We start from the raw sequence: 24,654 nt of genomic DNA on the forward strand, positions 1-24,654 counted from the left end.
AGAAACAAAACAAGGATGTCAGTCTTTACCACTTCTAATTAACATTGTACTCGCTGCAACAACCAGTGCAAGAAAGTGCAAAAAATAAAAGCCATAAAAATTGGAAAAGGAAAAATAAAACTTTATTTATTCACAGATGACATGATTATGTATATAGGAAATCCCTAGAAAATACTGAGTTCCAGAAATAGACTTGATCTATCTTTGTCAATTGTTTGTTGACCAAGGTGCCCAATCAATTCAATGGAAGAAAAGAAATTTTTTAACAAATGGTGCTGGGACAACTGGGCATCCACATGGAAAAACTTTAACCTTGAATATTTTTTCTCACTATACAAAATTAATCCCAGATGGATTACACAACAAAACGAAAATTAAGAGTTTTTAGAAGAAAATACTTTGGAAAATACTTTGATAGTTTCTTACAAAAATATACCTACCCCGTGGTTCAGTAATTCTACTATTAGATATTTATCCAAGAGAAATGAAAACATATGGTCACAAAAAAATTTGTACAAGAATGCTTGAAGTATCTTTACTTATTACACCTCCAAACTGGAAACAGGTCAAATATCCATCAAAAGAAAAATGGATAACCAAATTGTGGCATATCTATATAATGAAATTCTACACAGCAATAAAAGGAATGAACTACTGATACATATAACAACATAGATTAATCTAAAAAACTTTATGTTAAACCAAAGAACCAGACACAAAAGAACATTTTCTATCATCCAATTTATATGAAGTTCTAGTACAGGTAAAATTAATCTGAAGTAAAATAAATCAGAATAGTAGTTGCACTGTTGGGAGGTGGGGAGAGAGCAGGGAATAACTTGGCAGAGATACAAGAAAATTTCTGGGGTGATAAAAATGTTCTGTTATTTGGTAGGACTATAGATTACATGAGCATATATTCATTTATCAATAATCACTGAACTACTGTATATTGTCATCCTGCTTATTTAACTTCTATACAGAGTACATCATGTGAAATGCCAGGTTGGATGAAGCACAAGCTGGACTCCAGATTGCCAGGAAAAATATCACTAACCTTAGATATGCAAATGACACCACTCTTATGGCAGAAAGCAAAGAAGAACTAAAGAGCCTCTTGATGAAAGTGAAAGAGGAGAGTGAAAAAGCTGGCTTAAAATGCAACATTCAAAACACTAAGATCATGGCATCTGGTCCCATCACTTCACAGAAAATAGATGGGGAAAAAGTGGAAACAGTTGACAGATTTTATTCTCCTGGGCTCCAAAATCACTGCAATGGTGACTGCAGCCATGAAATTAAAAGACACTTGCTCCTTGGAAGAAAAGTTATGACCAACCTAGACAGCACATTGGAGAAGGCAATGGCAACCCACTCCAGTGTCCTTGCCTGGAGAATCCCAGGGACGGGGGAGCCTGGTGGGCTGCCGTCTATGGGGTCGCACCGAGTTGGACATGACTGAAGCAACTTAGCAGCAGCAGCAGCAGACAGCATATTAAAAAGCAGAAACCTTATTTTGCTGACAAAGGTCTGTCTAGTCAAAACTATGGTTTTTCCAATAGTCATGCATGGATGTGAGAATTGGACCATAAAGAGAGCTGAGCACCGAAGAATTGATGCTTTTGAACTGTGGTGTTGGAGAAGACTCTTGAGAGTCCCTTGGACAGCAAGGAGATCAAACCAGTCAATCCTAAAAGAAATCAGTCCTGAATATTCATTGGAACGACTGATGCTGAAGCTCCACTACTTTCCCCACCTGATGTAAAGAACTGACTCACTGGAAAAGACTCTGATGCTGGGAAAGATTGAAGGCAGGAGGAGAAGGGGATGACAGAGGATGAGATGGTTGGATGGCATCACTGACTTGATGGACATGAGTTTGAGCAAGCCTCAGGAGTTGGTGAAGGACATGGAAGCCTGGCATGTCGCAGTCCATGGGGTGACAGAGTCAGACAAGACTGAGCGACTGAACTGAACTGATACACTTAAGACCAGTGCATTTCACTGGCTATAAATTATTTAATAAAAACATTCTAAAAATGGTTAAAAGTCACTCATCTACAATATTTAGCCAGCATAGGAATTTCTAGATTATTTTATAAGACAAAATGTGAATAGATGACTAGGTGTTAAGCAGTATATTGTGCTTTTAATTGGCATTTCCCTGTGATTTCTTTTATCCTGCAAAATTCCTCTTCATAACTTTGCCCATTTTCCTACCACTGCTTTGTACTTTTTGTATCTTGCTTAAGAAATCTCTCTTAACTCCGAGGTCATAAAGGCATTGTTCTGTATTTGCTTCTAAAAATTCCAAAGTTAACATATAAGTCTTTAATCCATCTGGAATTTATTTTTGTGTATGATGTGAGGTAGGGATTCAATTTCTTTCTTTTTCTTTTTCTCACATAGATAATCAATTTCCCCCAAACATTTACTGAAGTCTAGCATTTCAACAATGTTATGCAATGGCATCCTTGTTTTATATTGACTTTCCATATAAGTGGGTCTGACTATACCCTATTCCTTTATTCTGGCTGTCAGTCCCTACAAATATCATGTTAATTTTGATAGTATCAATATGTCATAGGGCAAGACCTCACCTTATTCTTCTTCAGAATAGCTTGGCTACTTTTGGACCTTTCCTTTTCATATGAATTTTAGAATCAACTTTTCTAGTTTCTTGGGAAACCTATTAAACACTTGGCCCAGTAAAATCCAGTATTGACTGGTACTTTTACCCATTTTCAACATAAAGCAAAGATCTTAGAACACTTAAACTATATTTATCAGTTCCTAATTTGTAAGTTACTATTCTCATTAATTTTAATCCTTTATATATATTTAAACATATAAAATAAAACATAATCATTGATGTTATGTATTTATTTACCTATATATTTACCATCTTCATTGTTCTTCATTCCTTCCTGCATCTCTGACCTTCCATCTAAGATACTCTTCCTTCTGTCTGAATGATACCTTCAGTGTTTCCTTTAAAATGTATCTCCTAATAACAAACTACCTCAGATTTGGTCAGTCTTAAAATGTCTTCACTTTACCTTTATTTCTGGAGGATATTTTCACCAGGCATTGGATTCTAGACTGACAGTTATTTTCTTTTAATATCTTAATTATAATCAGTTTGTTTTCTTCCAGATTCAGTATTTTCTATTGAGAAGTCAGCTGTCAATTTAATTTTTGTCCTTTTGATCATAACCCTTTTATTTTCCCCAGCAGCTTTTAGGATTTTATTCTTGTCTTATTGTTTATTTTATTTCTTTTTATTTTTCCTGCTTTGTTTTTATAGGGTTTCTTAAATCTGTGGTGTGATTTTTTTTTTAGTCAATTTTTTAAACTTCCCAGCCATTATCTCTTCAAATATTGTTTCCGTCCTATTCTTTCTCTTTTCCTTTTGGAATTCCAATCACACATAAATTTGACCTCACTCTAACTTATGCCTCTTGCTCTCTTTTCTAAACTTACCATTGTTTTGTCTCTTCATTGATCTGGATGGTTTCATTTTCTAATTCACTAATTATCTCTTCTGATCTGCTGTTAGATGCACCATTAAATTCTCAATTACATTTATTGTATTTTTTACAATATTGAAATTTTTATTTGGTTCTTTCTCAAATCTGCTCTGCCATTTTATGGTTTCTAATGTTCTGCTGAAAATTTTGATCCTATTTTCTATTTCCTTGATTATAGCAAGTATAATTATTTTAAAGTCTGTATCTTCTAGAGCCAAGATCTAGCTGGAGCTAACTTGTGAGTGTTTATATATAGTCTGTTATGTATGCTATTTCTTTTGATAGTGTTTTATCTCCTTCTGCCTGGTTATCTTTCATTGAAAAGTTTCTCACTGTGTAGAAGAAAGATTTACAGAAATAATTTGAGGGCCCTGGTAACACTAGACATCAAGGATCACTTTAATCCAATTTCAGGGACTAAGATTTTCTAGATTACTCTGATAATCTAGAGCTGAGCTGCAATCTGTCTTGTTTTCCTTCTTGCTCATCATTACAAAGCATTCAGAGCACAGAACATTTACCAGGGTTCCTACCCTTGGCAGATCCTGAACTCTTACTTTAACTTCTTTAGCCCCATAATGATGGCTTTCAAAAGCACTATGTAGCCTTTCAACTGACTCTTCTAGAATCTAAAATGTCCTAAAAAGGAAGGGACCCAAAACCAACCACTCTGGAGGTCATCTTCTTTGAATTTAAGTATGCACACAGATTTCTGAATTGGTGACTTTTCATCACCTTGTTAACTCTCCAACACTTCCGCGTATTTTCTTTTCTTCCTTTCTTTCTCCCTCCCCCTTTCCCTCTTTTCTAATATTCTGTCCAGTGTTTGTGTTTTCCTCTATAGAAAAATTGGCTCAAATGACCTAGTGTGCATCACTATAACTGGAAATTTCCTATATACAGCTTTATATCCTATTTAAATTACAATATGACAATTTTCCCATGATATTAAATATTCTTCAAAAACATATTATATTACTATAGAAAATATAGTCACCTGTTGTTCTAGGATCATATTCTTCTCTCGTTCTACATTGAGAACCATTCTCTTTGTATATTCTAGTTGCTTCTCTAGGAGGATGCAGCGAGACTGGGCTGAGCTTAACTGCATACTTATATCTACGAAAAAGAAAAAGTAATAATGAATCATATTAGAGAGTTATCACAAGAAATGTATTATATGAATTCAATCAAAAGCCAGAAGTTCAAAATTTCTTTACTTCTAAATAATGACTCTCCTGAAATTATTAACATACATTTTGTGAGTATCTCATTAATTATATATAACTAATTTAACATTGACTCATAAAGACCCACAGAGTATACTTCTGAAAGGGAAGGACGTCAGTGACTTGTGGGATAATAAAAACCTGGCTATTCCTGGGAAATAACACCATCTGGAAAACAGAGGACCTAAGGGAACATTTCATACAAAGATGGGCACAATAAAGGACAGAAATGGTAAGGACCTAACAGAAGCAGAGATATTAAGAAGAGTGGCAACAATACACAGAAGAACTATACAACAAAGATCTTCATGACCCAGATAATCACATGGTGTGGTCATTCATCTAGAGCCAGACATCCTGGAATGTGAAGTCAAGTGGGCCTTAGGAAATATCAGTACAAACAAAGCTAGTGGGGGTAATGGGATTCCAGTTGAGCTATTTCAAATTCTAAAAGATGACTCTGTGAAAGTGCTGCACTCAATATGCCAGCAAATTTGAAAAACTCAGCAGAGGACACAGGACTGGAAAAGGTCAGTTTTCATTCCAATCCCAAAGAAGGGCAATGCCAAAGAATGCTCAAACTACCGCACAATTGCACTCATCTCACACGCTAGCAGAATAATGCTCAAAATTCTCTAAGTGAGGCTTCAACAGCATGTGAATGGTGAACTTCCAGTTGTTCACGCTGGTTTTAGAAAATGCAGAGGAACCATAGGTCAAATTGCCAACATCCACTGGATCATTGAAAAAGCAAGAGGGTTCCAGGAAAACATCTACTTCTGCTTCACTGACTACGCCAAAGCTTTGACTGTGTGGATCACAACAAACTGTGGAAAATTCTGAAAGAGATGGGAATACTAGACCTTCTGACCTGCCTCCTCAGAAATCTGTATGCAGGTCAAGAAGCAACAGTTAGAACTGGACATGGAACAACAGACTGGTTCCAAATTGGGAAAGGAGTATGTCAAGACTGTATATTGTCACCCTGCTTATTTAACTTATATGCAGGGTACATCATGAGAAATGTTGGACTGGATAAAGCACAAGCTGGAATCAAGATTGCCAGGAGAAATATCAATAACCTCAGATATGCAGATGACACCACCCTTATGGCAGAAAGTGAAGAGGAACTAAAGAGCCTCTTGATGAAAGTGAAAGAGGAAAGTGAAAAAATTGGCTTAAAACTCAATATTCAGAAAACTAAGATTGTAGCATCTGGTTCCATCACTTCATGGCAAATAGATGGGGAAACAATGGAAACAGTGAGAGACTTTATTTTTTTGGGCTCCAAAATCACGGCAGATGGTGACTGCAGCCATGAAATTAAAAGACGCTTACTCCTTGGAAGAAAAGTTATGGCCATCCTAGACAGCATATTAAAAAGCAGAGATGTTACTTTGCCAACAAAGGTCCATCTAGTCAAAGCTATGGTTTTTCCAGCAGTCATGTATGAATGTGAGTGTTGGACTATAAAGAAAGCTGAGCACTGAAGAACTGATGCTTTTGAACTGTGGTGTTGAAGAAGACTCTTGAGAGTTCCCTGGACAGCAAGGAAATCCAACCAGTCCATCCTAAAAGAAATCAATCCTGAATATCATTGGAAGGACTGATGCTGAAGCTGAAGCTCCAATACTTTGGCCACCTGATGTGAAGAACTAAAAAGACTGATGCTGGAAAAGATTGAGGGCAGGAGGAGAATGGGACGACAGAGGATGACATGGTTGGATGGCATCACCAACTCTATGGACATGAGTTTGAGTAAGCTCCGGGAGTTGGTGATGGACAGGGTCGCCTGGCGTGCTGCAGTCCATGGGGTCGCAAAGAGTTGGGGACGACTGAGCGACTGAACTGACTGACTGAAAGTTTCTTCCCTAATAATACATTTCTTCTCGTTCAGAAAACTCAGATATATGCATTCTACCATTTCCATTTTCCTTATTTCTCAACTACTGATCACATAGTTAATTCTTTAAGATGTAAGCAACCTCATTCTAATTCTTTACCTTCCTTGGCTCTTTATTCTACTTTCATTCAGTTACCTCAGGACTTTTTTTTCCTCCTCCTTTCTTCTATTTTTAAGTTGAAACACAAACTTGAATCTTGTTTATGAGGGTGATATAGTGTTACGGGGGGAAAAAAGCCACAGTTTTGAAGTGAAGTTTATATAGAACTTATGTTCTAAATCTCTAAAACTTGTGTCCAGAAGTCCTTTTCCTAATTTCCTCAGAAACCACCTACCTGTCCACTTCATCCAATTAATCTTTTAAGTTATTTTTATTGTTTTATTTTTATATTATTTAACTACCTGTATTGCTTTGTATTTTCAAATTTTTAAAAAACTAATAAAAATAGGAAGCATTTTAATTATATTGCAGGCTAATAATATAGGAATTTTGTTGGTATTCTGAAAATATTATAATTCCTAAGTACAACTTGCCTAAAAACTTAACTTTTCTTTTAATCACAATAATTTATGAACTGGGATAACAGATAATATACAGGCAAGTTTACAATTATATCCATTTAGTGCAAATATAAAAATATCTGAGAACAAGCCCGCAAGGATTGAACGCATATAAGAACAAAGATATTGAGTAAACCTTCTTAGACTGAGCTTTTTATTTTCAAGTTGTAAACTTTAGTAACCTCTTCCTTCTGAGAATTATTGAATTTTCTTACCTTTTTTCTGCTTTATCAGTTCCTCGTGTGCCAGATTTCTCTCACTTGTTTCATTCTCCAAGGCCTTTTTATATTGTGCCGCTTCTCTGGAAAGAATGTTCAGGTTATCTTCAGCTTGTGTCCTCTCTAACTCTAAACGATGAATCTTTTCCTGAAGAGTTTTTAATGCTAAAATAAGAGCTGTTGAAAAAATTTGGTTGATATTTTAAGTGAGAATTTTTGAGCACTTATAATCATAGCAGCATGTAAAAGTGAGCAGTATATTTTTGTTAGTTAAGTTAAAAAAAAAAGTAATTTATATTCCTCATAAAAAAGAAAAATGACTAAAACTCTAAAGAGGGACAAATTCTACCATGTCTTATAAAAATAATATATTTATGATTATATTCAGTAATTTTCTAAATTTGAGATGTGAGAAAGCTAATAATCACATTTTAATTTAACAAAGCAAATATGTTCAAAACACATGCAAAAAAGATATATATGTATACGTGTGTGTGTGTATAGAGAGAGGGAGAGAGGGAGAGAGACAGAAGTGTGGGGAGGAAGGGAAGAAACGGGTGAAGAAGGCAGGAAGAGAGGGAGGAAGGGAAAAAGGAGGGAAGGTTTCAGGCATACAAGTCTGAGCATGGATAAGGAAAATTAAAACATGCTGTTCACTAATTAACAAGGAAATTTGGGTTTAAAGTTAAAAATTGTTCTCAGTTCTTGATGTATTCAGTTTCAGTCAAATCACAAACATTTATTATTTCTTTGTCCAAGATAAACTGCTAATTATTAGGACATATGAGGTAGAACATTGCTTCTTCCATTAAGAAAAAATTACAACCTAGTGGTTTAACTGATGTCAGGCTTGAAAGATTGTGTTACACACATACTACTATGATTTTTATTCAAATATATTAATATCTTCATAATTCAGGTAAGTTCGAGTTATAAAATTTTCAAATATTATATTTTCTTCTCAGTTACAACTTTAAATTATAAAACTAGAGATGAATGGAATATAAATAAATGTTCAAGATTAACTTTCATATAGTTCATATCCAATTAGAAAGATGTTTGTTAGAGATTATTGTTTGATTTGGATTAATATTTCTTGTAGTTGCTTTGTTCCACAAAGCTATAGTCTATTTATAATGGCAACCATTATTATAAAAGATTAAAAAACATGACTATCAGCATCTTAGAAAGCGATGCATATGGTACAGGTATGCCTGGAATCATAAATGTCTTTCTAATTCAATTTTAAGGTTCTCCTAAACTTATATTTTAAAAATTATAATACTTGTATTTTGTAGTTACTCCAATGACCTGGATTCATGAATAATTTTCAAGGGCAATTTCAGATATATGCAATTTCTGAATTTAATCCTTGAATAAGATTAAAATCAACTTAATTCTTTAATATTCTAACCATCTTATTCATTAGAAGGATTCTCCAAATCTGACCTTTTATTCTTCAGGGTATTTTCCTATTTTTAATGACATTTTTATGATAAATCTGCAATATGTATCTAGCTGGTTATATTAATCTTCATCTTATAGCAAAGAAGCCAAAATAAAAAATGTTAAGTAACTTAAATTTACAGAAACTTTAAGCAACATAGTCAAAATTAGCATTTTTACTAAGATTAGTTAAATACACAATCATCTTATTTTCTACATAAAAATGAAAAATTTTATATAACATGCTTCCTAATTCCCCTAATTTTAAATACGATTTTTTATTAGCATTACCTTGGCTATTTGGACTACGAAGCATTTTAGAAGATGTAACTTCTAAGTTCACAGGGCAGTGAGTCTGAGATGATTCATCACTCTGGGTGACTGATGGAACACACACTCTTTCTGGAGGTTTAAGATAGCTTCCGACTATACTATGCATTAATTCAGAATCCATTATCTGTAGAGAATAAAGGAAAGACATAGTATAGCATCATTTTTTTCCTATGTGAATAACAAAAATATCAGAAAAAATTCAGGTGGAACTTATAAATATATAATCATATACTGTGGAATTGTGTCTTTATAAGTTTATTACCACAAGTTCAACCATAATAAATTCACCAGTAAAAAATGACGATTTACTCTATAAACAGCATAGACAATTCTGCCTGATTCTCAAAGAGTATATGCTCTGAAGTGAGCATTACATGAGTGGTGTGAATTTGCTGGTTTCTCACTTGATTATAAGATCATCATCTGAGCACTCCTCTACAAAGAGTTTGACTCTAGCATTCAAACATAAAGTACATATTCTAAAAGACAACATAGCTTTGAAACACAAGCCACTCATATAATATGATTCTCTAGACTTCAATATGACTTCCTAAGGCACTTTTAAGGGTAATTTTGGATATATCAATTTCTGAATCTAAGCCTTGAATTCTACAACCCTACTTAATGCACTAGCATTCTAATCAGCTAGTTTAGAAGGATTCCAAATCTAAAAATGGCAAGCTTTATCTTGCCATTTTGAGTTTTTTTTGTATGTTTGTTGAAGAGCCATTTTAAATATCTTAGCAGGTAATTTTTAAAGTTTCCTAAGTCATTTTATTTTTCTTTCTGTAATTTAAATATTTTAGAAATGTATTCTACTTAATAGATTATAGTCATGTTAATTAATAACCACAAACAGAAAATTGTTTATATATAAAACAATTCACCAGCACAATTTTTAAAAATAAAGTTGCTTTAAAATGTAAATTTAGAATTTCTTTATATAAATCAACCTACTTTAATTTTTCAGAATTGCAAATTTTCATTGATTTCACTTCCTTCCCAATTCACAAGGCAAGGGAAGATACTTCCATGACTGTTTTCTGTGATGTCAGGGAACATACTTCACTCAACGGGGTTTTCTGCTTAGCCACTGCCATAATGTGTTGTCTTCAAGGACATTCTTCATCAGTCTAGATTAGAGGTTATATAGCCTAGGAAGCTTTGCTAGAATACTTGATGCTCTTAAATCTTAAAAGGCAATCATTTTTCTTCTGTTATCAGCACTGGCTACCATTTACTAACCATGTCTCTGTCTCTCTGGGTTCTTGCTCCTCAGACACTGTCTGCTCCCCATGGGAGACTGGATCTATCTAAACTGTTGTTCCCTCAAAAATAAGAGAGCAAAGTTAGGTAGAGCCCCAAAGGGCAGATGTTCTGAACATGATTGTACATCTTCAGAGAGAGGGATGTGTTTAAAGCTATCCAAAGAACCTTGGAGTTACAGATACTTGATTTAGTTTTCAGCTCCTGTTGAGTCTCTCCAATAATGAAAAGAATAAAATGTTGGATTAGTCACTATACACTGAAGTCCTTGGGAAGAGTGTCTGCTTCCTCTGTCCCAAATATGGTATTATTTTACTAGATGAATTTTTGCATGAATTAAACAACAATTTCAAATTCAAAGGTTTTAATGTATATGAAATGTTTACTCAGAAGATACCAATAAATTAAAAATTAGACCAAAGTTTATTTAAATTAAGTGTGTAAACACATCTGAAAGTAGGCATAAGCAGAATAACAACCCACTAGGTTATGATGAAAAGAAAGGAAACAATAAATGAGAGAAAAGAGCCATGAGTTCTCACTGTACTAGGTGTTCCAGCTTAAGCCTTACAACCTAGTCCTATATTATAAACGAGTGCTTAAAAACTGTTGTTCAGTTGCTAAGTCATGTTTGACTCTTTGCAATCTTCTGGACTATAGCATGCCAGGCTCTTCTGTCTTCCAGGATCTCCCTGAGTTTGCTCAAATTCATGTCCATTGAGTCAGTGATGCTATCTAACCATCTCATCCTCTGCTACCTTCTTCTCCTTTTGCCATCAATCTTTCCTAGTATCAGAGTCTTTTGCAATGAGTCAGTTCTTCACATCAGGTGGCCAAAGTATTGGAGCTTCAGCTTCAGCATCAGTCTTTCCAATGAATATTCAGGGTTGATTTCTTTAGGACTGACTGGTTTGATCTCCTTGCTGTCCAAGGGACTCTCAAGAGCCTTTCCCAGCACCACAATTTGAAAGAATCAATTCTTCAGTGCTCAGCCTTCTTTACGGTCCAACTCTCAGATCCGTACGTGACTCTGGAAAAACCACAGTTTAGAACATATAGACTTTTGTCGGCAAAGTGATGCCTCTGCTTTTTAATATGCAATCTAGGTTTGTCATAGTTTGCCTTCCAAGGAGCAAGAGCCTTTTAATTTTAATGGCTGCAATCACTGTCTGTGGTGATTCTGGAGCCCAATAAAACCTGTCACTGCTTCCACTTTTTCCCCCCTTCTATTTGCCACGAAGTGATGGGACCGGATGCCATGATCTTAAGGTTGTTTGAATGTTGAGTTTCAAGCCAGCTTTTTCACTCTCCTCTTTTCATCAAGAGGCTCTTTAGTTTTTCTTCACTTTCTGCCACTAGAGTGGTATCATTTGCATATCTGAGGTTGTTGATATTTCTTCTGGCAATCTTTATTTCAGCTTGTGATTCATCCAGTCTGGCATTTCGCTGATGTACTCTGTATAGAAGTTAAATAAGCAGGGTGACAATGTACAGCCTTGTCTACTCCTTTCCCAATTTGGAACCAGTCAGTTGCTCTATGTCCAGTTTTAACTGTTGTATTTTGACATATATACAGATTTCTCAGGAGGCAGGTAAGATGGTCTGGTACTTCCTTCTCTTTAGGAATTTTCCACAGTTTGCTGTGATCCACACAGTTAAAGGTTTAAGCATAGTCAATGAAGCAGAAGTAGATGGTTTTTCTGGAACTCCCTTGCTTTCTCCATGATTCAACAAAATGTTGGCAATTTGATCTCTGGTTCCTCTGCCTTTTCTTAATCCAGCTTGAACATCTGGAAGTTCTCAGTTCACGTACTGCTGAAGCCTAGCTTGAAGGATTTTGAGCATAACTTGCTAGTATATGAAAAGAGTGCAATTGTATGGCAGAACATTCTTTGGCATTGCTCTTCTTTGGGACTGGAATGAAAATTGACCTTTTCCAATCCTGTGGCCACTGCTGTTTTCCAAATTAGCTGGCATATTGAATGCAGCACTTTAATAGCATCCTTTTTTAGGATTTGAAATAGTTCAGCTGAAATTCCATCACCTGCACTCGCTTTGTTTGTAGTAATGGTTCCTAAGGCCCATTTGACTTCCCACTCCAGGATATCTGGATCTAGATGAGTGACCATGCCATCATGGTTATCTGGGTAAATTAGACATTTTTTATACAATTGTTCTGTGTATTCTTGCTATCTCTTCTGCTTCATTTAGGTCCTTACCGTTTCTGTCCTTTATTGTGCCCATCCTTGCATGAAATGTTCCCTTGATATCTCCAATTTTCTTGAATAGATCTCTAGTCTTTCCCATTCTATTGTTTTCCTCTATTTCTTTGCATTGTTCATTTAAGAAGGCCTTCTTATCTTTCCCTGCTATTCTCTGGAACTCTGCATTCAGTTGGGTATATCTTTCCCTTTCTCCCTTGCCTTTTGCTTCTCTTCTTTTCCTCAGCTATTTGTAAAGCCTCCTCCTCCAACCACTCTGCCTCTGTGCATTTCTTTTTCTTGGGGATAGTTTTAGTCACTGCCTCCTACATAATATTATGAACCTCTGTCCACAGTTTTTCAGGCACTCTGTCTACCAGATATAATCCCTTGAATCTGTTACCTCCACTGTAATCATAAGGGATTTGATTTAGGTCATACCTTAATGGTTTAGTGGTTTTCCCTACTTTCTTCCACTTAAGTCTGAATTTTGCAATAAGAAGTTCATGATCTGAGCCAGTTAGCTCCAGGTCTTGGTTTTACTGACTGTATAGAGTTCCTCCCTCTTTGGCTGCAAAGAACATAATCAACCTGATTTTGGTATTGACTGCAGCTGAGGTACCACTGCATAAAGAAACTATCCCCCAGCTGAAGAATGTGTTAGACACAAATACTTAACTGCAAAGCATTTTCACTTGCTCTTGAGGGAAGCAAATATTCCAAAATGGTCTGTTTAAACAACCAATGTCTGTTCTTGCTGGTAGCTGATGGTGCCATCATCTTTGCATAATCCCAGAGGACTATTAGGGAGACAGCATTTAGGAAGCGATCAGAGATACTACCAGAGAAGGCAATGGCAACCCACTCCAGTACTCTTGCCTGGAAAATCCCATGGACAGGGGAGCCTGGTAGGTTGCAGTCCATGGGGTCTCGAAGAGTCGGACATGACTGAGTGACTTCACTTTCATGCACTGGAGAAGGAAATGGCAACCCACTCCAGTGTTCTTGCCTGGAGAATCCCAGGGACGGGGGAGCCTGGTGGGCTGCTGTCTATGGGGTCGCACAGAGTCAGACATGACTGAAGTGATTTAGCAGCAGCAGCAGCTGTAAGTAATGGGAGTCTCAGGTGGCTCAGTGGTAAAGAATCGCCTGCCAAGGCTGGAGATGCAGAAGAAGTGAGTTCGATCCCTGGGTTGGGAAGATCCCCTGGAGTAGGAAATGGCAACCCACTCCAGAATTCTTGCCTGGAAAATTCCATGGACAGAGGAATCTAGTAGGCTACAGTCAATGGAGGTGCAAGGAGTTGGACTCAACTGAGTATGCACACATGCACTGTAAATAAACTTGTAAGTTAAGATAGGGCTGAGAACTAGAGAACAGGATGAAAGTTTAGTTTAGAAGTAAATTATGTCTAAATCCCCTTTGCTTCTCCACATAACCAGAGATTGCTTTATCCCCCATCTGGGAAGAAGATTAGAAGTTTAGTTTTGTTTTTTTGTTTACAAAGAGGGAATTTTAGAGTATCTCTGGATTGGGGGACACTCAGCACAGGTGAGGGTGGGAAACCAGACTGAAAGCAGGAAGATTCAGTTCACAGAATACTGGTAGTCTACGCATCCAAGTGGAGATAGGAAAGTCCTTATCAAGGGACTATGACTAGCTCAAGTTAACAAAGATACTAAAGACAACAATATGAATGGATTGGATGAATTTGGAGTTTTCAATTTTTAAAAAATGATTATTTTTTTATCTTTTGGTCATGCCATGCAGCACATGGCATGTTAGTTTCCTCATCAGGGATTGAACCTGCACCCCCTGCATTGGCAGCACAGAGTCTTAGCCACTGGACCACCAGGGAAGTCTCCTAATAAGTTTTTTAGTGCTCCATTCTTAAATATAAGTTCTTTAACCAAGGCTTACCAGACATTGAGGAAAGATATGAAAGACAGAGATCAAAACAAGCACACAATAAGAGGCTTAACAGGAATATAAAATTTGCAAATACATAATTATTGGAGACAGAAGTATAAACAAGGAGGGACATGATAGATCCTAGTGAATTTGGTTGGAGCACACTAAATGAATGTTGGCAATAAAAGAGGGCTAGAAGCTCTTAGAGGAAAACGTAGGCGGTTCACTCTTTGATACATATCCCAGCAAGATCTTCTTTGACCCACCTCCTAGAGTAATGGAAATAAAAACAAAAGTAAACTAATGGGACGTAATTAAACTTAAAAGCTTTTGCACAGCAAAGGAAACAAGAAACAAGATAAAACAAAGACAACCTTCAGAATGGGAGAAAATAATTGCAAATGAAACAACTGACAAACAACAAAATATACAAACAGTTCACGCAGTGCAATAAAAGAAAAACAAACAACCCAATCAAAAAATGGGCAGAAGACCTAAACAGATATTTCTCCAAAGAAAATACACAGATGGCCAATGAACACATGAAAAGATGCTCAGTATTAGAGGAATGCAAATCGAAAAGACAATGAGGTATCACCTCACACTGACCAAAATGGCTATCATTAAAAAAAAAATCTACAAACAATAAATGCTGGAGAGGATATGGAGAAAAGGGAACCCTCTCGCACTGTTAGTGGGAATGTAAACTGATACAGCCACTATGAAGAACAGTATGGAGATTCCTTAAAAAACTAGGAAATAAAATTACTATATGATCCTACAATCCCACTACAGGCATATACCCTGCTGCTACTGCTGCTAAGTCGCTTTAGTCGTGTCCGACTCTGTGCGACCCCATGGACGGCAGCTCACCAGGCTCCGCCGTCCTAGGATTCTCCAGGCAAGAATACTGGAGTGGGTTGCCATTTCCTTCTCCAGTGCATGAAAGGGAAAAGTGAAACTGAAGTTGCTCAGTCGTGTCCGACTCGTAGCGACCCCATGGACTGTAGCCTACCAGGCTCCTCCATCCATGGGATTTTCTAGGCAAGAGTACTGGAGTGGGGTGCCATTGCCTTCTCCGGCATATACCCTGAGGAAACCAAAATTGAAAGAGACACATGTATCCCATTGTTAATTGCAGCACTATTTACAATAGCTAGAACATGGAAGCAACCTAAGTTTCCATCGACAGATGAATGGATAAAGAAGTTGTGGTGCATATACACAATGGAATATTACTCAGCCATAAAAAGGAATGCATTTGAGTCAGTTCTAATGAGGTGGATGAACCTAGAACCTATTATACAGAGTGAAGTGAGTCAGAACGAGAAAGATAAATACCATATTTCTAACACATATTTATGGAATTTAGAAAAATGGTACTGAAGAATTTATTTACAGGGCAACAATGGAGAAACAGACATAGAGAATAGACTTATGGACATGGGAGAGGGGAGGAGAGGGTGAGGTGTATGGAAAGAGTAACATGGAAACTTACATTACCATATGTAAAATAGATAGCTGAGGGGAATTTGCTGTATGGCCCAGGAAACTCAAACAGGGGCTCTGTATCAACCTAGACGGGTGGGATGGGGAGGGAGATGGGAGGGAGTTTCAAAAGGGGCAGATATATGTATACTTAAGGCTGATTCATGTTGAGGTTTGATAGAAAACAGCAAAATTCTGTGAAGTAATTATCCTTCAATAAAAAATAAACAAATAAAAAAAAATGGGCAGAAGACCTAAACAGACATTTCTCCAAAGAAAATACACAGATGGCCAACAAACACTGGAAAGATGCTCAGTATAAGAGAAATGCAAATCAAAAAGACAATGAGGTATCACCTCACACTGACCAAAATGGCTATCATTAAAAAATCTACAAACAATAAATGCCAGAGAGGATATGGAGAAAAGGGAACCCTCTCACACTGTTGGTGGAAATGTAAATTGATACAGCCACTATGAAGAACAGTATGGAGACTCCTTAAAAAACTAGGAAAAAAAATTACCATATGACCCAATAATTCCACTACTAAGAATATACCCTGAGGAAACCAGAATTGAAGTAGACACATGTACCCCAAAGTTCATTGCAGCACTATTTACAATAGCTAGTACATGGAAGCAACCTAGATGTCCATCAACAGATAGATATGGAAATTATTGTACATACATACAATGGACTATTACTCACCTATAAAAAAGAATGCCTTTGAGTCAGTCCTAATGAGGTGGATGAAGCTAGAGCCTATTGTACATAGTGAAGTAAGTCAGAAAGAGAAACACAAACACTGTATATCAATGCATGCATTTGGAATCTAGGAAGATGAACCTATTTGCAGGGCAGCAATGGAGACACAGACATAGAGAACAGACTTATGGACACAGTGAGGGAAGATGAGGGTGGGATGAATTGACAGAATAGCATGGAAACCTATACATTACCATATATAAAGTAGATAGCAGGTAGGAATTTGCTGTGTGACACAGGGAGCTCAATCCAGTGCTCTGTGACAACCTAGAGGGGTGGGATGGAGAGGAAGATGGGAGGGGGATTCAGGAGGGAGGAGACATACATATACCTGTGGGTAATTCATGTTGATGTATGGCAGAAGCCAGCACAATATTGTAAGGCAATTATCTGCCAATTAAATAAAGAGAGAGAGAAATGGCTAAAAAGTATATGGGCCAAACCACAAAGGATCTGTATAACACACAAGGAGTTTGTGTTTTATAGAATCAGGCAATGGGGAGGCAATAAGGGAAATAAAGGAGAACAACATGATCAGGTTTGTATTCTGACAAATTTATTCAGATAGCCCTGAGTGGGAAGAAATTACAGACAAATTAAGAGGTTACTGAAGTAAGTAAAATGAGGAAAAATATAAGGCCTGAATGAAGACTGGAGTAAGTGAGATCAACATGAAAGATTCTTGGAAGATACAATCAAAAGGACATGGGAACCAACTAGATATGTGAAATGGAGGAGAGGTAAAAATCAAAAACACTCTCCAAAATTTTACTTGGGCAAGGAAAGAGATAGTAGTGGCATTAACAGGAATAAGGAATAATATAAAAGGAGATACAAGTCTGATGAAAACAACAAACTCTGTTTTAGATATAGCTGAATTTGAGGTGCTTACAGACAAGAGCTATCCACCAAATGAACTGAAATACAGGTTTGGAGTTTAGGTGAGCAGTCTAGGCTAGATCTAGAGATATAGATTTGGTTATCCATTAGATTACCCAAGGAGAGCATAAAGATTAGCATGTGTATGCATGAAAAGGGGTGGCTAAGATTCAATGCCTTTATCCATTAGAGAGCTAATGTTATCTGTCCACTGTGGTGCCCTTCAGACATGTTGAGGCAAAAATTTAAAATGTCAAGAATGACAGATTTAGGAGAGAAATGAGTTGAGCTCAAAATGCTGATGACCACCTAGCATTTAGGAGACAAATGAAGAATCAAAGGAGATCAAAGAGGAAGGAGCAAAAATGGAGGCGGCGGGGAGAAGCTGGAGAAAGTAGTAACAGAGTCATAGTAAGAATAGGTAATTGTTTAGTATCCACATGTAACATGCTATGCCTTGTAGAAAAAAACAAACAGGGCATGGCTTCTGCAGTCAAGTAGTCTGCAATCTCACTTTTGAAAAAAGATGAGTAAGAGACAATGAGAGTAGGGACAAAACACAGGGGGTAAGTTCACTAGCAGTATATCCAATAAAATTAGTTTGCTTATTTCATAATTATTAAAATTTTATTGAGCATTCTTCAACTCAATTATCCTAAATGAGTCTAAGTAGAAGAAATATGATTACATTAATACAATACCCAGTTTTTTAAAGAGTGCAAAGGAATGCCAATCTTTTATAAATTGTAATACAGCACCTAATTGTTATGTGCACAATTAATTCTCAATGCCATGATATAAGTGCTACCTAATTTCCAAGCAAATGTAACAACTGGTATATTTAAGACATCTAGACTTACAAACATTTTATCTAATAAGTAGAAAGTTAGATTTTTCCTTACTGAACTTGAATACAGCAAGTTTAAAACTTAACAATGTCTGAGATTATGTAAGTGATTAGACTCTCCATCACCTTTACCTGTACTTTATCTTGAATATTCAGTTTGGAGAAATGTTCCTGATTTAATATAAAGTGAATAAAGGATATAAAATTATATAATTATAGCTCGATTTTTAAAAAGGACAAAGATAAACATAGATAAAAAACTATAAATGTACTAAATAATAGCAAATAATATCCATTATATTATATAATAATAATAATTGCAAATATATTAAATGTTACTAAATGGACAACAGATTTTTATTTTGTTATTTTGACAGAGGATGAGATGGTTGGATGGCATCACTGACATGATGGACATAAGTTTAAGCAAGCTCCAGGAGTTGGTGATGGACAGGGAAGCTTGGCGTGCTGCAGTCAGACACGATTGAGCGACTGAACTGAACTGACTGATTTCTATTTTCTTACACATTCTCTACAATAAATACATATTAGTTTTATAATAAGAAACAAAATTTACTAGTTTCTTTTTAATTTGATTTCTGCAAAGGTAGAAAACAGCTGAAGACAAACAGAATCAATGGTTTATATTGATATTTGTGGAGGCACTTATATCTTTTCATTTTTAAGGGTCTTATGCCTCTTAAATCAACATAAATTCAGGGAAGGCAGTTATGTTATTTCTTCTGTGAGTTCCTACAATCTAAACTTCCATGCTCTGCAAGAGGGCACTGTATTCTCAGGACCAAATCCAAAAAATACTTATAAAATGAATTCCCTGAAACTAATTTGGTAGGTCTCCCTACCTTCTTACACTAATGTTTGTCATAGTTAAACTGAACAATTCTATAAATACTGCCCTACATTTTAAAAAATCACACATTCAGTTCAGTTGCTCAGTCGTGTCCAATTCTTTACCTTGGTATATACTTTTGCATACAATGTTTAATTTAATATCATTTTATTTAAGAAAGTAAATCATAATTATTAGAATTTTAGTTTTTTTTGTTTTTTGTTTGTTTGTTTTTAACTTCTTTATCTATTTTTTTACTTTACAATATTGTATTGGTTTTGCCATACATTGACATGAATCTGCCATGGGTGTACATGTGTAGAATTTTAAAGTATTATTGGTGATATTTCTTCAGAAAGTTTTCTTTTAAAAAAGTGATTTTGAAAGGGTTTCAACATTCTTATGTTTATTATATTTATCTGTCAAACTTTGTTTCTAATCATTTGTCTTCTAAAAAGTTAATTAACAGAAACTTCAATTAAATAGAGAGATCAGAAGAGGGAGCTCTCATGCTCTGTGACATGGCTAAGTCCAACAGGAAGGAAAAATACTCTTCTTTCCTGGCAAGGATTCAGCCAATGAAAAGCCACAGACTCTTGGTTTACTACAGCCCTCCCAACTTCCTTTTCCCCTCTATAAAAGAGTTCTCTTTCTCTTGCCCTGCTGAGACTTGCACAGGGCCCATCACAACTGCAGACTCCAAATTGTAATTTTGTGCTGATCCCAAATAAACCCATTTTTGCTGGAGAAATATCTGGCAGTCTATTTTTCTGGGTCAACACCCTTTAGAATGATTGATGGCAAAGTTATTAAATGTATAAAGAATTTAGAAATTGAGTCAACAAATAATGAATTTTAAAGTTAACAGTACTCAGGTTAGTTGCTATAAACCTCCCTTGGCCTTTACTTTTTTTCTCTCCCACAGATTGAGCACACTCAATATTTGGAATTAATTATGGGAGTACCGATTAGCCACGCAACCCAAGGGGGAATGAGCTGTTGGACAATGATAAATAACTAAAGCTTATCTATTTAATTGCCAAAATTTATTTCAACTAGTTTTAAAAGAAATATTTCTAAAATATTGAATCTATTTTTCTTCCTTTTAGGCAGAGTATACTCAACACAATTTAACCTTTGGGATGACTTAAGGATATCATAATAGCATTTTAATTATGCATGATGATACTTAGAGAATCACACTGATATTTGTTGAATTGCCTTGCTCTTTTGCTGGAAAGTTCCAGAGTGTTACAGGCTTTGTTTTCTGTCTTTTCACCTCTTGCTATCTCTTCCCTTCCTGTATTCTTATGAACTACTTGATGCAAGTAGAATATCCTTTCCCTTTCTAATTACTTTCCCAACCTATAACAAATAAGAAACAATAAAACAATCACATTTCATTTATTAGCCATTCGAAGATGAAAAACATAGTCCCTGGCAGTCCTTAAAACATTCGCAGCTTAATTATACTAAAAAGGGTGCCATGGGAACCCAGAGGATGGGCATCTAAAAAGTTTGAGGGTTTCAGAGATGGTTTCCTGGAGGAGCTAGTTCTTAAGCTGAAAAACAAAGGATGAGTAAGTAGGATTTGACAGGCAAAAGAAAGTGAGAAAATGGATAGAAAGGAAGATCAAGTGTACAAGCAAAAGAAACAGCATGGTAATAATAAAAATAATGATACCTCACCTTTATTACTTGAGGGGTTAATTTACTAAAATCCACCTAACAACTCTATGAGGACAATTATTTTCATTTTAAAGATGAAAAACTGTTTTGTGCAAGGTAACACAACTAAAGTAGCAAAGTCTGAACTTGGGCAGCTTGACTCTAAACCTCACAATTTTAACCACCATGCTTTACTGCTTATTTATCCAAAGTTATGAAAGCTAGAGTGGAGAAGGAAATGGCAAACCACTCCAGTATTCTTGCCTGGAGAATCCCATGGACGGAGGAGCCTGGTAGGCTACAGTCCACGGGGTCACAAAGAGTCGGACACGACTGAGCGACTTCCCTTTATGAAAGCTAGAGAGAATGTGATGTTTTGGAAGAGCTACTACAAGAAATGCTGGAAGATTGCAAATGTGCCTAAGCATTGCAGAAGAGAGGGCAGAAACCAGATCTGAGGAGCCTAGTAAGCCAGGCACAGGTGTTTGGATTTTATCCCATGGGCAATGAGAGTCACCCAGCAGAGGAGTAGCAGTATCACATTGCCTTTGATAAAGATTTCTGAGAGTCAGAACGGAGAAAAACAACCAGAGGTTAGACTTCCAGATAGGAGACTATTCTAGAATGCTATGTGTGAAAATAAAGATCTGAACCAAAGCAACAGAAGTGGGAATGAAAAGAAAGGGACAAATTAGAGATAATTAGGATATTGAATTTATAGAATGTATGACTGGGATGTGGAGAAGGCAATGGCACCCCACTCCAGTACTCTTGCCTGGAAAGTCCCATGGACGGAGGAGCCTGGTAGGCTGTAGCCCATGGGGTCGCTAAGAGTCGGACACGACTGAGCGACTTCATTTTCACTTTTCCCTTTCATGCACTGGAGAAGGAAATGGCAACCCACTCCAGTATTCTTGCCTGGAGAATCCCAGGGACGGTGGAGCCTGGTGGGCTGCCGTCTATGGGGTTGCACAGAGTCAGACACAACTGAAGTGACTTAGCAGCATGACTGGGATGAGGAAAATTAATGATAGGGAGAAATTAAATATAGCTCTAGTCAAAGCAGAAAACAGATTTTTAGGGGTGTCAAGGTTAATATAAAAGGTTAATTTTAGACACGTTTGAAGTGTTTGTCAGACAATGTATATGTGTGTGCGCGTGCGCGTGCTTAGTCGCTCAGTCATGTGCAATTCTTTGTGATCCCATGGACTATAGCCCACCAGGCTCCTCTGTTCTGGCAATTTTCCAGGCAAGAATACTGGAGTGGGTTGCAATTTCCTACTCCAGGGGATATTCCCAACCCAGGGACCAAACCCATGTTGTTTGTACCTTCTGTACTGGCAGGTGGATTCTTTACCACTGAGCCACCTTGGAAGCCCCCTTTGTAGGACAATAGAAAGAAAGTGAAGGGGCTCAGTCGTGTCCGACTCTTTGTGACTCCATGGACTGTAGCCTACCAGGCTCCTCCGTCCATGGAATTTTCTAGGCAAGAGTACTGGAGTGGGTTGTCATTTCCCTCTCCAGGGGATCTTCCCAATCCAGGGACTGAACCTGGGTCTCCCGCATTGCAGGCAGACACTTTACCATATGAGCCACCAGCGAAGCCCTTGTAGGACAATAACAACATAAAAACAGCTACCACTTATACTGAGCTAATACCAGCCACTAGTCAAATTTACATGTGTTGATCCACAGAATCACCAAAACAACCCTATAAGGTATTTATATTAATTTCATTTTACTTGAGGCAACTAAGAGGTTAAGCAACTTTGCCAAAGGTCACACAGTTACAAGTGGTTGAGCTGGGACTTAAGCCCATGTATCCTAGATCAGAGTGTATTCTGCCTTTAATAGAGGCATCAAGGAAGAATGGCTTAGACTAAAGATAGGATTTGAAAGTCATCAGTATACATAGCAGCTCAAGCCATGAATATTCACTTAGATACAGAGTGTGCAGTTTTTCTTCAAGTATGGTCCTTCAATCACTTAGGTATAAACACCCTGAGGATATTTTATAAAGTGAGGATTCCTGGGCATCCCCTAGGTCCATATAAATAATCTCTGGGATAAGATGCAGAAATATTAATTTTCACTCTCCAATTGATTCTTATGCAAAAGTTTGAAGATCACTGATAGGAATGAGCAAAGAACTGAGTAACAATGACATTGAGTTTATTAGAACTATGTCTACAATGAAAGCAAACAAGTTCTGAAGAAGTATAGTAAGGGCCTAAGCAAGCATCTGATGCATTTTCTTTAATCAAATCTAAGCTACCATGTATTATAAGATGCACTAGTCTCTTACATACCACAAGAAGAGAAAAATAGGAGACCTCTCATGTAAAGCCAGAACAACAGAAGGGCTAACAAATACAATGTAGAATTCATGGAAACTAAAACCACAATGCAAAAAGAGACAGCAAGAAAACTTTCAAGTCTCTACCTCTCAAGTACTGGGCACCAGCTAGAGGGAATTTTATCCAAAAGACAGTTTTTACACAAGTTTATGATCTGAATTCACACTACTAGCAGGGTATGAAACAAAAAAACCTGTAATGCTCAAACAGAGAATTTAATTTAAAACAGTTTTAGATATCAGTCGGAGAAGGCAATGGCAACCCACTCTAGTACTCTTGCCTGGAAAATCCCATGGACAGAGGAGCCTGGTAGGCTGCAGTCCATGCGGTCGTGAAGAGTCAGACACGACTGAGCGACTTCACTTTCACTTTTCACTTTCATGCACTGGAGAAGAAAATGGCAACCCACTCCAGTGTTCTTGCCTGGAGAATCCCAGGGACGAGGGAGCCTGGTGGGCTGCTGTCTACGGGGTCGCACAGTCAGACATGACTGAAGCAACTTAGCAGCAACAGCAGCAGGTAGCAGTGCAAATGACTGTTAAAGGCAAATGCAAGTCCTTTCTGAAGAAATCTGATTTCAATCTAGGACAATAACGACTACAAGATGTACCCCTATTTTGGAAGTGTTTTAAATGTGAAAAAAATATGTCTTAGAATCACTAAAATACAGTAAATGGAATGTAAACCAAGGACTATTTCGAATGCCCAAAAACTCTGGGGTGGAGTGTCGGTGGAGTGGCTACTTTCTGGCTCTCGAGCGTACTTCACACATAATTTCATATAGGTGTTGATTTGTTTGTAAAAGAACTACCAAAAAAGATTATTAAAAATTATAAAAATCCTTTTCCTCCCCATCGCAGCAAACATTTTAATAATCCCTTTAAATATAAAAAGTCTCATGCATAAAAAAATATAAACTAAACAAACAACCAACAAGTGAGATCAGACAACTTGTACCCCAGAGTCCATGTAAATGCTTCAACATTCTCTGGAACTTTGAGAACTAGATTGCAAAATTCACCACAGGCCCTGGTAACTGTCCAGACACGACAGGAGGAAGAGAAAACTTTGCTCCTGCCAAGGAAGATGATTTACTGTCCCAGTCCAACACTCGGGGTTCTTTCTTTCACTCACAGGCCACAAACATACTAACTTAATATTTTCATTATATCCAGAATATCCTGGTCCCTTTTAAGAAAAG

At 36.8% G+C, this 24,654-nt stretch overlaps 1 protein-coding gene across 23 annotated transcripts in view; it reads right to left on the reverse strand.

The window, feature by feature from the left end:
- CEP57L1 (centrosomal protein 57 like 1) overlaps positions 1–24,654 on the reverse strand; it is an 86,228-nt gene that overhangs the window by 23,653 nt on the left and 37,921 nt on the right. For 10 of the 23 annotated variants that reach the window (XM_081526786.1, XM_081526785.1, XM_081526776.1 and 7 more), the window contains 3 exons: positions 9,179–9,344; positions 7,439–7,618; positions 4,528–4,649 (listed from right to left, as the gene is read on the reverse strand). In XM_081526786.1, coding sequence (XP_081382912.1) covers positions 4,528–4,649; positions 7,439–7,618; positions 9,179–9,341 — 465 coding nt within the window. In that variant the 5' untranslated portion in view covers positions 9,342–9,344. Of the gene's footprint in view, positions 1–4,527; positions 4,650–7,438; positions 7,619–9,178; positions 9,345–13,361; positions 13,488–24,654 lie in introns of all 23 variants that reach the window. The other 13 variants (XM_081526787.1, XM_081526788.1, XM_081526774.1 and 10 more) reach the window with 5 other exon arrangements.

The sequence above is a fragment of the Giraffa tippelskirchi genome, chromosome 9 (genome assembly GCF_054371585.1).
Source record: "Giraffa tippelskirchi isolate mGirTip1 chromosome 9, T2T-mGirTip1v1.2.pri, whole genome shotgun sequence".
Classification (NCBI taxonomy): domain Eukaryota; kingdom Metazoa; phylum Chordata; class Mammalia; order Artiodactyla; family Giraffidae; genus Giraffa; species Giraffa tippelskirchi.